General features: G+C 40.6%; 1 protein-coding gene across 12 annotated transcripts in view; it reads left to right on the top strand.

Moving 5' to 3' along the window:
- The window catches only part of IPCEF1 (interaction protein for cytohesin exchange factors 1), a 202004-nt gene that overhangs the window by 150421 nt on the left and 39096 nt on the right, over positions 1–12487 (top strand). For all 12 annotated transcript variants that reach the window (XR_010158231.1, XM_009452260.5, XM_063813585.1 and 9 more), the window contains one exon: positions 6014–6386. Coding sequence is in view for 11 of the 12 variants with exons in the window: in XM_009452260.5 (XP_009450535.2) it covers positions 6014–6386 (373 nt within the window). In the remaining variant the exon portion in view is untranslated. The remainder of the gene's footprint in view (positions 1–6013; positions 6387–12487) is intronic.

The following is a 12487-nucleotide window of genomic DNA, read 5'->3' as shown; positions in this document are numbered from 1 at the left end:
TTTTGAGAATAAAGTCTCCTGGCATCTCTTGATAGCCAAGGTAATCCTTTGGCAAAAGCCTCAGATGTAAGCCATTAGTTTCAGGCCTAGCAGCAGCTGGGGATGGCTGCAGCATAGCCAGGTAAAGGGGATCTGGGTGAGTTTCCGAAGGGTCTGCTATTGTAATCCTAGTTGGAGGAACACAAGCAGAAGCATGGAGATACAAAACTTTATGATGTGTTAGAAAGGAAGGAATAATCAAATATGATAGCATTTGATTTTAAGTGGCAGCCTGGGGTAAACAAAAATGGAAAATGTGCACCTTGTCCTAATTGCAGTTTATTCATTGTCCTCTGAAATATTTCTACAATACACAGCTGCTCAAATTCAGCAGCATATACACTAACTAGTTAGGTAACTAATTAAATAATAATACATAATAAATTGATGTGTTTCTTTGTGTGTGTATGTTTTTATTTTGAAACAGAGTCTTACTCTTGTTGCCCAGGCTAGAGTGCAGTGGTGTGATTTCGGCTCACTGCAACTTCCGCCTCCCGGGTTCAAGTGATTCTCCTGCCTCAGCCTCCCAAGTAGCTGGGATTACAGGCTTGCACCACCACGCCCAGCTAATTTTTGTATTTTTAGTAGAGACAGGGTTTCACCATATTGGCCAGGCTGGTCTTGAACTCCTGACCTCAAGTGATCCACCTGTTTTGGCCTCCCAAAGTGCTGAGATTACAGGCATGAGCCTCCACACCTAGCCAATGTTTTAATAAAGCTGTTTTTATTAAAAAAAAAATACAGGGATGCTGAATGGAACTAGATGGTGTCTTCTCCCTTGAGCATCTTGAGTTCTGTGTTGAGGAAGAGGGACAATGCAGTAATAATTCAAACAAATTACTTCAAGGACTGACAAATGCTCTGAAGATGAAGTAGGGCAATGGGCTAGGGAGTGGCCAGGGGTTGGGAGTGGATAGGATACTGCTCTGTCTGCTCTGTCATGGAAGACCCTGTGGAAGAAGTGATATTTCAGTGGAGGTCCAAGCAATGGGAAGGAGGCCGTCCACCCAACATCCACAGGGAAGCCTTTCTGGCAGAAGGGACCAGAGATGTGGTGATGGGACAGAAAGAAGGCCAGTGTGGCTAGAAAGGAGTGGAGAAGGAGGGAGGAGATGCAGGTGGAGGAGTCCTTAGGGGTTCATGTGGACCTTCTAAGCTCTAATGAATACTATGGATATTTTTCTACTTAAGATGGGCAGTTATAAGAGGGTTTTCTGCAGAGGAATATTGTGGACTTTTTGTGTGTGTTAGAAATACTCTATCTGTGGTTTGGAGGATGGACTGGGGTGGGATCGGGGGCAGTGATAAGGCAGGAAGCCACTAGAATGGTACTTGCAGGTAAAATGACTTCTTCAAGGTCACATGGATACTAAGGATCACAGTGATGAGTAGATCTTCGGTCAGCACATTGCCCAAGGTCATGCAGAAGGTCAGTGACAGAGAAGGAGTGTACTATTACAAGGTCTTCTGGTATTTAGGGTGATGCTTCTCCTGGCATATAGGAGAAATACGAACATGATACTTCCTGGGGCTTAACAACAGTTGACTGGTTTATTTTTTGTTTTTGCTAATATGGCCAATACAAGGAAAGGGAAGCTGTGTACTTTTCTTCCTTTCTTCTCATTTTGGTTTTGTTTTGTTTTGTTTAGACTTTTTTGTTTCCATGTACTTTGACTCCTTAAGATTTCTATGCTGACTCACTTCTGCCTAATTACAGGCTTTGGGTGGCCATTTTAAACTATTTTTTCACCATGTCAAACTTGTGTTTGAAAAACAATTCCAAGAAAAGGATTTTAGGGCTAACATTTGAATGATGCTTCTTCAAGAATTAAAACTATCCTATACAGAAAATAGGAAAAATCAATATTAATCTTTAATGTAATCATATCATAGTCTCTTAACTAGAACGAAGATTTTTGAAATGTCTTTAATTTCCTCATTTAAATATAAAATACTTAATACCTAGGTGTTCTGAAAGGAATGAAACCACATACAATTATTAATCACTAACTAAATAAAATAATACTTTTATCTGAGGTTATGAGAACATTTTGTCAGGCTATTTGCATTGTAATTGGCACCGATAACCCCTTGATCCTGGGATTCGGATAAATCACTCAGCAACTTTATGGAGGATTTCAGGGAGCTCCTCCCCCAGAGGCTGAATAACTCTGGGGTGCTTTTCTTCACAAAGCTGGTTCTGGCCAATTCTTTGTCATTAATTTGTCACCAATTATGTGTCAAACAAGAGGCAAAAAATGGAGGTGAAAAATGATTAAAACCAGCCTGTTCTCAGGTAGCTCATCAAAAAGATGAAGAGTCAATCAGTAGTTGCAATCCAGTCATCCCTTGGTATCTGTGGGGGTTTAGTTCCAGGAACCCCATGGAGACCAAAGTCTGTGCATACTCAAGTCCCACAGTGGGTCCTGCAGAACCCACCTACACAAAAAGTCGGCTCCCTGTATACTTGAGTTTCTCATCCCGCATCCCACAAATGCTGTCTTCATCCCCATTTAGTCGTGGATTTGGAATCCATGGATACAGAGGGCTGACTGTATTTATTGGAAAATATCTGTGTTTAAGTGGACCTGTGCAGCTTGAATCCCTACTGTTCAAGGGACAACTGTGTAAGTTGATACACAAAATGATATTCCACCTATTATGATAGAAATAACCGCAGAAGCACCAGGCAAAGCACCTACCTGGCCCCGAGACTATCAGAGAAGGCTTCCTGGAGGAGTTGGTGTTTGAACAGACACCCGAAGGTTGGGCTCATATTTACCAGTAGAGGTGGGGCGGAGAGGAGAGACTAGCACTGCCTTCTGCTTTCATTTGATCTTCAGTGGGGAGCTTTATGAGTATGTTGCACAGATGGTTCACAGAAGGCAGTGAGCTAAGAGTTCTATGCTTGATGTTGGCTATTGGTTTCTCCAGAATGTTAGAAATAATGAGCCATGCCTTAGCACTACACGGTCTATAAAGCGTGTTTTCATACTGAATCCTTGGAAATTAAACTCCAGGTTCACTTTGATTTGTATTTTATCAATCTCTTTTCCAATGAAAACTCCCCCTGACCTGAATATGTAGTCACTTTCTCATTTTCCTTTTCCTCTTCTCCAAGTCTTCGTGTTTCTTCTTTCTATTTCTGTTTTTCCCTTCATTCTTCTTTTCTCCATTTAAAAGTGAAATTTATAAGTGGTGCCTGGTGCCTAGAGAAAATGGATTGAGAGAGCATTTGCACTGTGTTTGAGTCATAGCACAAACACGATGACACTTCACAGATATTTCTAATGCTCATTTAACAGGTCTTGATACTTTAAGCAGCGTTTTGAGGTTCAATAAACCTTACAGACAGTCCTGTAGCAACTGTGTACATGGTCTGTTGTTCAAATAGCCCAGTTTGCTATAATCTAATTTAAAGTAGAGTCAGCAGGAGTAAGAGGAAAAGCTTATTTGGTCTTGTTTCGAAAAAAGGAAGTTGATCACATAGAAGTTGAGTTTTACTAAAATAGCTCACAATAGGGGAACGTGTCAGGACTGGGCCAGAATGGCTATTTTTGTTAATATTTATTTTGTAGATCCTGCTAACGAGTAAACTATTCCTGCCATTTATTTGGACAATTTGGGGGTAGTGCATTCCCTCCTCTAGATAACTAGGGTTTTATTGAAATTATAGGTCTTTGATCTCTTGGTTATTAAAGATCTAAGTGATGTAAGGTAACCAGTTTACAAGGTACTTGACATATTCCTGAATGGATTTTTTTTATGTACGTGCCAGTATATGATTATTGAGAAGATATGTGATTAGTTAGTATCTTAACTAGAGATTTTAATGTCATGCTACTTAAAAGTGTATTTATTGATTATCTGACAATCCATGTCTAGCATGGAACTGATTGGGTACACATTAGGTAAATATTGGCTTCTCCCATCAAAACTCAGAGCTCAGAATCTACAAATTTCCTGGGGACCATATTGATTTGGAAGAAGGTCAACTCTTCTGAATTAGTTGCAATGATTCTGAGGGTTTTTGAAGAAGATCCTAGTTTGCTCTTTGGCTTCCTCTCTCTGTCAACCTTCCTGACACTTCCTTGGAGTTTTGTTTGTTTGTTTGTTTTTTTGAGATGGAGCCTCACTCTGTTGCCCAGGCTGGAGTACAATCATGTGATCTTGGCTCACTGCAACTTCCGCTTCTTGAGTTCAAGTGATTCTCCTGCCTCAGCTTCCCGAGTAGCTGGGATTCCAGGCATAAGCCACCATGTCCTGCTAATTTTTGTATTTTTAGTAGAGACGGGGTTTCACCATGTTGGCCAGGCTGGTCTTGAACTCCTCACCTCAAGAGATCTGCCCACCTCGGCCTCCCAAAGTGCTGGGATTACAGGCATGAGCCACCGCGCCTGGCCTTCCTTGGAGTTTTGAATGCTTGATGTTGACAGGCATGTCCCATAGGATGATGTAATGCAACTGAACCATAAAATGCCTTCTCTATCTTGTCTGCTGTTGGAGATATAGGGTGATCTGTAGAGTACTGGAGTCTAGATTTTTTGATTTTGTTGGCCAATAAAGTTAAAAATGGAGGAACAAGACAGAGTTGCTGAATCTTTATTTTGCTACATAGGACATTAAAGAAAGGAAAAGAGACAAAGAGACAAAGAGACAAAGGCTTATATGTACTGTCACCATTTTTTAAAAAGAAGGCATGTATTTCAACATCAAAATGTAGCAAAGATAAAAATCTCAGAATAAATGAAGTTCTTTCCAAGAATTGTTGGTTATATTAATCCATTTTCACACCTCTGTAAAGAACTATCAGAGACTGGGTAATTTATAAAGAAAAGAGATTTTAATTGACTCACAGTTCCACATGGCTGGGGAGGCCTCAGGAAACTTTACAATCATGGAGGAAGGCGAAGGGGAAACAAGGCACATCTTACATGGTGGCAGCAGAAAGAGTGAGTGAGGTGGGAACTGCCAAACACTTTTAAACTATCAGATCTCATGAGAACTCACTCACTATCATGAGAACAGCATGGGGGAAACCACCCCCATGATCCAATCACCTCCCATCAGGTCCCTCCCTCGACATGTGGGGATTACAATTCGAGGTGAGATTTGGATAGGGACGCAGAACCAACCATATCATTGGTGATGTTGCTTTGATGTTTTCTCTGTGTACTGATGAAAATGTCGCCAAGACTTTTCATGCACTAAGGAATATGTGAGCGATATTCAAGGGTTTAAGCTCGTATTTTGTTTCTGGAATGGCTCCAGCTTTTGCTCTCTTTTTCTTTTCTGGAGGCAGAGTCTCGCTGTGTCACCCAGACTGGAGTGCAGTGGCATGATCTTAGCTCGCTGCAATCTCTGCCTCCCAGGTTCAAGTGATTCTTCTGCCTCAGTCTCCTGAATAGCTGGGACTACAGGTGCGCACCACCAAGCCAGGCTAATTTTTGTATTTTTAGTAGAGATGGGGTTTCAACATATTGGCCCGGCTGGTCTCGAACTCCCGGCCTCAGGTGATCTGCCTGTCTCGGTCTTCCAAAGTGCTGGGATTACAGGCATGAGCCATCGCACCCAGCCTCTCCTTTCTCATAATTATCTTTTTGTTCCATCAGTGTGAATTCAGTGATAGATTGCAAATTATATTTTGCTCAAAGTGTAATGCAGTATTCTGAAGCATTCCCAAAAGAGGCCTTTTAAGTTTCTGGAGAGCATTGAAGAATAGGACAAATCGTGATAAGGAGATTTTTCAGATCCTAGAACAGTGAATTTAAAGTTACATAAATCAGTTTTGGAGAATGAAATCCTAATGTGTGTCAAACAGAAATAAATATCATGTCTTTACCTTTTGACTCTTTTATTATTGGTCACTTTTTGAAATAACACGGGGACACCGTGATTGAAAATAAAAGGTAGAGAATGATGGTTTAATCATGATGTCTTTTATTCTTTTTTTGGTTTTATTTGTGAAAAATAGGCTGCACAGCAGGCATCTTCATCCTCACCCAGCCTGAGTGGAACGTCGTGTTCTTTCTCTTCCCTGGAAAATACAGTGAAGACACCCAGCAGTTTTCCTTCCTCCTTATCTAAAGAGAGACAATCCTTGCCTGACACAGTTAACAGTTTGTCTGCTGCTGAAGATGAGGGACAACCAATAACGTTTGCTGTGCAAGTTCATTCACCTGTACCCTCAGAGGCAGGCATCCACAAGGCCCTGGAAAACAGTTTTGTCACATCAGAAAGTGGATTTTTGAACTCTTTATCTAGTGATGATACTTCTTCATTGAGTAGCAATCATGACCATCTTACTGTCCCAGATAAGCCTGCTGGATCAAAGATCACGGACAAAGGTAAACCAAGAAATTATTTATTCTTCGTTAGCGAGTGAATATTTGTTTGTATATGGAACTCTAATATTAATTTGTAACAAGAATGGTTAAACTCATGAATGATGATTCAATAATTAGTCAAGTGGGGCTATGCCCAGAGGTTGCTTTGTAGAGGAGTTTGCATGTGAACAACTCCAGCTACTAGGCCAGTAATTACTTGCTATAAGTGTCACTAACCAATTGCTTCAGAACTCCAAGACATGTGATCATAAAATAATGATACTTTTCCACCAATCAGAGAAAAAACTTGCCTCTTTTTTGGTCCCATGTCCCATGCGCTGGAGCTTGTGGTGGTTAAATCAGGATTTTGTAGTCTGGTATTCATAACATCACCTTGATAGTTCAAAATGAGCTTAGAGCAGCCACTTTCCCTGGGCTGTGCCCCAGACAGTATCTAATTCTTAGCCCGTCGGCTCCTGAATGTTCCTGTGTGGTTGATGGGAAGACAGACAATTTGCACGCACTTTGTGCAGCATTAGAACCTTTACATATAAAGGAGAGCACAACTCATGCGTTCAAAAGACATTTTCAGTCTTAACAAAGGAAAGAATTAATTGTGTGTGGAAGTTAATAATATGAGGTTTAAAAGATACTCTGATAACTGGTCCTTGTCTTTTATCCAGGACTAACTTATTTTTATGACTGTTCAATCATGACGTATCTTTTCTGATTGTGCGCTCTTCATTCTGCTGTAAAACACGGTTACCTGATGGAAGATACTGAGCAGTGAAAGAATGATGAGTTTGGTTTGTATATTTTTGGTGTGCCATTGAGAGAAAGTTGACTTGCTAAATTCTCATAATCACTTGCCAGAGTGTCTAATGACATAGATGACTGCTCTCTCCTCTCCTCTAGCCTAATCAGGGAACGTTTCTTTAAGTTCTCAAATTTCAGATGGGTACCCTGCTAATTTAATTTTTGGTATCAGCGTAATTTGCCCAAGGATCACAACTGCAGAACAAGTTGTGTGTGTGTGTGTGTGTGTGTGTGTAATATTTTAAAAGTATGTGAATTTCATTACTCAGCCTGGTAACTAATTCTCCAAGTTATAACACTTCTCACCACTCTCTGAGGCCTTACCTAAAGATGCTTTACACAGACCTGCCTGGCCTCTGATGGCATTTTTCTTATACCTCTCCCCTTTATTTAGGCCAACTATCTAGATTAGAAGAACTGGAGTAAATAAAGTCTGGCAAACCAACCTATTTCTAGAGGTGAATGAGTAGCATAGGGAGGAGAAAGGAAACCTTGTCACTGAGGAATGGAGAGGGCTGAAGATTGGACTGTGAGGAAGAGTAGTCTCAACCCGCCCTCAGGTTTGTGAGTTGCTGTCGTTTGGTGAAAGTATTGAGCTTAATTGTATCTCCTTGGAAGCACAGAATTGAGTTCAACGGTGCAAGTCAAAAGGAGACAGATTTATGCTCAGCCTAAGAACTTTTTTTTGATGTTGTGAACTCTTCAAAAAATAGAATGGGTTCCTTGGAAAGTAATGCATTCCTTATCACTGGAGGTCTTTACGCATTCTGAGACAAACATTTTCATTGAATATTGATTGCCTATTGTGTATTGGTCACACCTCTTGTTCTTGAAAAGATATACTGAAGAGAGAATTTAAGCATCTTGAACTAGATGACCTCTATCTTGATACTTAGAAGAGACTTCCAGATATAGGACTGGTGGAACTAAAGAAAATAATAAAAAGTACTACATCTATTATTTTTCTCCTACAAACGCTTACGTTAATCACTGGGTCATAAGTAGAACTAAAAAAATTTCACACACACACACACACACCCCAGGATGAGCATAGCTTCAAAAACATACTAGAGAATAAAATCCCATTTGCATTCTTTCCCAAGAGATAACCCTGGAGGTTGAGGGTTTTCTTTTAGGACCATAGCCAGAGAGACATGGGAAGATGCAACAGTCCTTGTTCCTGGCTAAATGCCATTCCAGGATTGCATGTGCTGTAGAGCCTGGCTGGGTACCAACAGCCCTTTTAATGTAAGAATGAAGGAACCTGGTATTATTTAGTTTTGAGTTACACACAGAGTGACCAGCAAAATCTGTATACTTCTTCAAACAGCTCAATGTGACGGTATTCCTCTTGGTAAAAAGGAAAAGAAAATGAAAGTTTTTTTTTCTCTCATTGATTTGTTGGCAGTTCTCATATGCTACAGAATTTTTGCTGATGATTTTCTTCTGCTGCTGGGGATTTGGTTAAATTCCCAGAAGAACTGAACCACTTAAAGTCATCTCTATGGAAACAGCAACCCAATCTTTGCTTGCATTTGTGATGACTTGCTGTTGAGTAATCAAATTTCATATCGTGCATTTTTTTTACATGTGTGTTTATGTGTTGCAGACAAAGGTAGCTTTTCATTTTTGTGACTTTTAAAAGGTATTGTTTTTGAGTTACTAATAAAAAATTCCTGAAATTCTTGTGTCTGAAATTGTTCAAGGTGTTTTTATGTCAGGGATAGAAATCTTAACATGGTTCAAAACGAGAGCTAGGATTTTAAAAGATTAAGTCCCAGTCTCAAGATGCATTTGCTGGAAGAAGAGGCTTTCATCCTAGCAAAGATTCTTAAAGATTAATAACTGAGTCCTGAAACAAGCAGACAGTACATATTATAGCCTTCCTTTTATTTAGACAATGAAAGAAATATTTTTGCAGTTAGTATGCAATTAAAATTGTGGTTGCTAGGATTTTATGCTGAATTTAAATACTCTGTTAGACATTTTCTCCTGTAGTGTTAAGCTATTAAAAAAATAAAATCAGGGTGTTAATTGCCTCCTATTGCCTTTCTTCACTGAGAGTTCCAGGTTCCAGAGCTCTAGGAATTATTCACTGATTATTTTCACAAAGCATAATGGGAAAAGAGGTGACAGGGTTAATGACATGTTCATTTCAGCTCAATTTTACCCTGTGCTCCTCATTTCTTTTGTTAGAAGTTTTTTGAACCATGACTTATGCCTGTGTGATAGTAAGTCACATATGTACAACACACACTACCTGCTGACAATGTGGAGACAATGTCACTTCTACTTAATGAATGAAGAAACCTTACTCTGGATGCTGAAAAGCTGCATGTCAGCAAATAAGACGAATACCCAATTTATACAAATAAATTATCAGGTATAAGCACAGCCAGAATTGATCTGGGAGTCATGTAGATAACAAGCTTAATTAAAAAAAAAAAACATTGTTAAAGAAGAGACAGGCATTCTAGAGCATGCATGATGTTTCAGGAAAGTGACATGAATGAGCCAGATTTTAGGATTTAAAAAATATTAACAAAATTGTACACAATCTGAGTGTGAACGGTACTTTAGCTAGCTACTTTGAGAGTTGCTGTTGGAATCATGCAGTATGCCTCCTCAGGAAGTATGTAATAAAAAATAAGTCCAAAACTGGACTCCATTCAATTTTGCATTATTACATTGTGTATATATCATTTTTTTGAGTACCTAACATACATGTGCTGATGTACTTTGTGCTAAAGTGAATAAAATGTGAACCAGGGGGACTGGGCAGGGTGGCTCACATCTGTAATCCCAGCACTTTGTGAGGCCTAGGCGGATCACGAGGTCAGGAGTTCGAGACCAGCCTGGCCAACATAGTAAAACCCTGTCTCTACTGAAAATACAAAAATTAGCCAGGTACGGTGGCACACACCTGTAATCCCAGCTACTCTAGAGGCTGAGGCAGGAGAATTGCTTGAACCTGCGAGGCAGAGGTTGCAGTGAGCCGAGATTGCACCACTGCACCCCAGCCTGGGTGACAGAGCAAGACTCCATTTCAAAAAAAAAAAAAAAAATTGTGAACAAGGTACAATTCTGGTCTAAAAAATGTTAACACCTAATGGGCTGAGTGGGAGGAACTAGACACATTTAACAAAAGAAAGCAGAGTAAAATAGGTGCCACAGAAGAGATACAGAGCACTCCAGAGAGAGGTTTAAAAGAGAGCAGGGACCCCAGACAAGATCTCATCTAAGTGGCAAGATATGTACATGGAGAAGGGAGGCGTGGGAAAAGGGGATGGAAAGGACATTTGGTTGAGGTTGAATACTGGGATAGGTGTTCCTTAATTTAAACAGCTAATGGATGACCATTTCTAATCAGGGTGAGTTGGAAGTATGCTTTAGAAAAATTATTGTAGCTGGGCCAGGCACGGTGGCTCACACCTGTAATCCCAGCACTTTGGGAGGCCGAGGTGGGCGGATCACAAGGTCAGGAGATCGAGACCATCCTGGCTAACACGGTGAAACCCCATCTCTATTAAAAACACAAAAAATTAGCCAGGTGTGGTGGCGGGTGCCTGTAGTCCCACCTACTCGGGAGGCTGAGGCAGGAGAATGGCGTGAACCCAGGAGGCGGAGATTGCAGTGAGCCGAGATCGTGCCACTGCACTCCAGCCTGGGTGACAGAGCGAGACTCTGTCTCAAAAAAAAAAAAAAAAAAAGAAGAAAAATTATTTTAGCTGTAGAGTGCAGGGAAGAATAGAATAAGAGGAGACAGGACATAAGAAGGTTTAGGGAGCCTGCGTAACAGCTGAGGTGGCAGTGGAGACGGGAAGGAAGGGGAGATGAGGGGTTCTGCAGCATGCCTATCAGGGTGAAGACTGATCTTGGTCTTTGTATCCTTAGCACTTAATTTTGTTCCTAGAACATTACCTAGTAATCTTGTTTTGTGAAGTATTATTTGATGTTGGGAAAACCTTGAATATATGACCATTGGCATCAATGGCATTGATCTCAGGCATGGGTGATTCACCACCTGCTTTCTCTGATCCTGTGTCAGGTGGCTACAGATCTCTATGAGTTGTCATGAAGTTATGCTGATTAGGTTACCTGAAAATTTGTGTGATTTAAGTAGGCCATTCATAGTACTTAAATTTTACATTATCTTTGTTTTTCATCCTACTTCCTACAATTTTTCCTGAAGCTAGGAGTTAGGAGTGGTAGGTGGTAGGAAGTCACTGGGGCAAAGGTATGGGAGATGGTGACAAGTGTAATCTAGAGTTTGGAGGTACGTAAACTTAGAGTGGCGATGACAGTTTGAAAGAAGTAGGAGGGGTTGAGGAGTTGGAGGTCATAATTGAAAAAGGAAGGTAGTAGGTTCAGAAGAGACAGAATGTGAATAAGGTAAGAGGAATCTTCCACTCATAAAGGCATAAATTTAGAGGTGAGGATTTTATTTTATTTGAGACAGAGTTTCACTCTTGTTGCCCATGCTGGAGTGCAATGGTATGATCTCGGCTCACGGCAACCTCTGCCTCCTGCGTTCAAGTGATTCTCCTGCCTCAGCCTCCCAAGTAGCTGGGATTACAGGCATGCGCCACCACGCCTGGCTAATTTTATATTTTTAGTAGAGATGGGGTTTCACCACGTTGGTCAGGCTGGTCTCGAACTCCTGATCTCATGTGATCCACCCGCCTCGGCCTCCCAAATTGCTGGGATTACAGGCATGAGCCACCGTGATTTTAGATGTAAAACAGTTTGAAACATTGAGGAGCGGGTATTAACAGTGATCTGCCCTGGGCGTTAAGTACGCTAGGTGTACCACTGCTCATGGTCACAAATTCCTGCCCAGAATACCACATTTATTAGATGAAAACTGCGTATGTCATGACAAAAAAAAGTCTTTGAAGTCTGTCATGTTGGACATCCCTTTTAATACTATGCTACTAGAATTGTGTTTTATCAACAGTTTTTTGAGCACTTTTTGTCTGTATAGAGTATGGAAAACAGCATTGGAAGAAAAAAATAGGGAGTATTGTCATGTTTGATGCTGGGGTCATTTCTAAATTAATGTGGCTTTGAGCCAAAGTGACCTGTCACAGGCCTCTCCTCCTTGTCAGTCTGGCAGCAAGGCCGAAGTGTTTGTTTTGCTTATCATGTGGTCTAGCAGTGTAGAGGGTTGGAAAGTTATCAGAGGGGTCTTCAATTTTTCTTCTCTTTCTTATAACTTCTTGTTGTTGATTAAATCCTTGGTTTTCTTTCTTTTTGGATGTTATTGAAGTTTTTATTATTTACTCCTTAGCAGGAGAGTACAAGTA

The sequence above is a fragment of the Pan troglodytes genome, chromosome 5 (assembly GCF_028858775.2).
Source record: "Pan troglodytes isolate AG18354 chromosome 5, NHGRI_mPanTro3-v2.0_pri, whole genome shotgun sequence".
Lineage (NCBI taxonomy): Eukaryota > Metazoa > Chordata > Mammalia > Primates > Hominidae > Pan > Pan troglodytes.
This window is presented reverse-complemented; position numbering and strand designations above follow the sequence as displayed.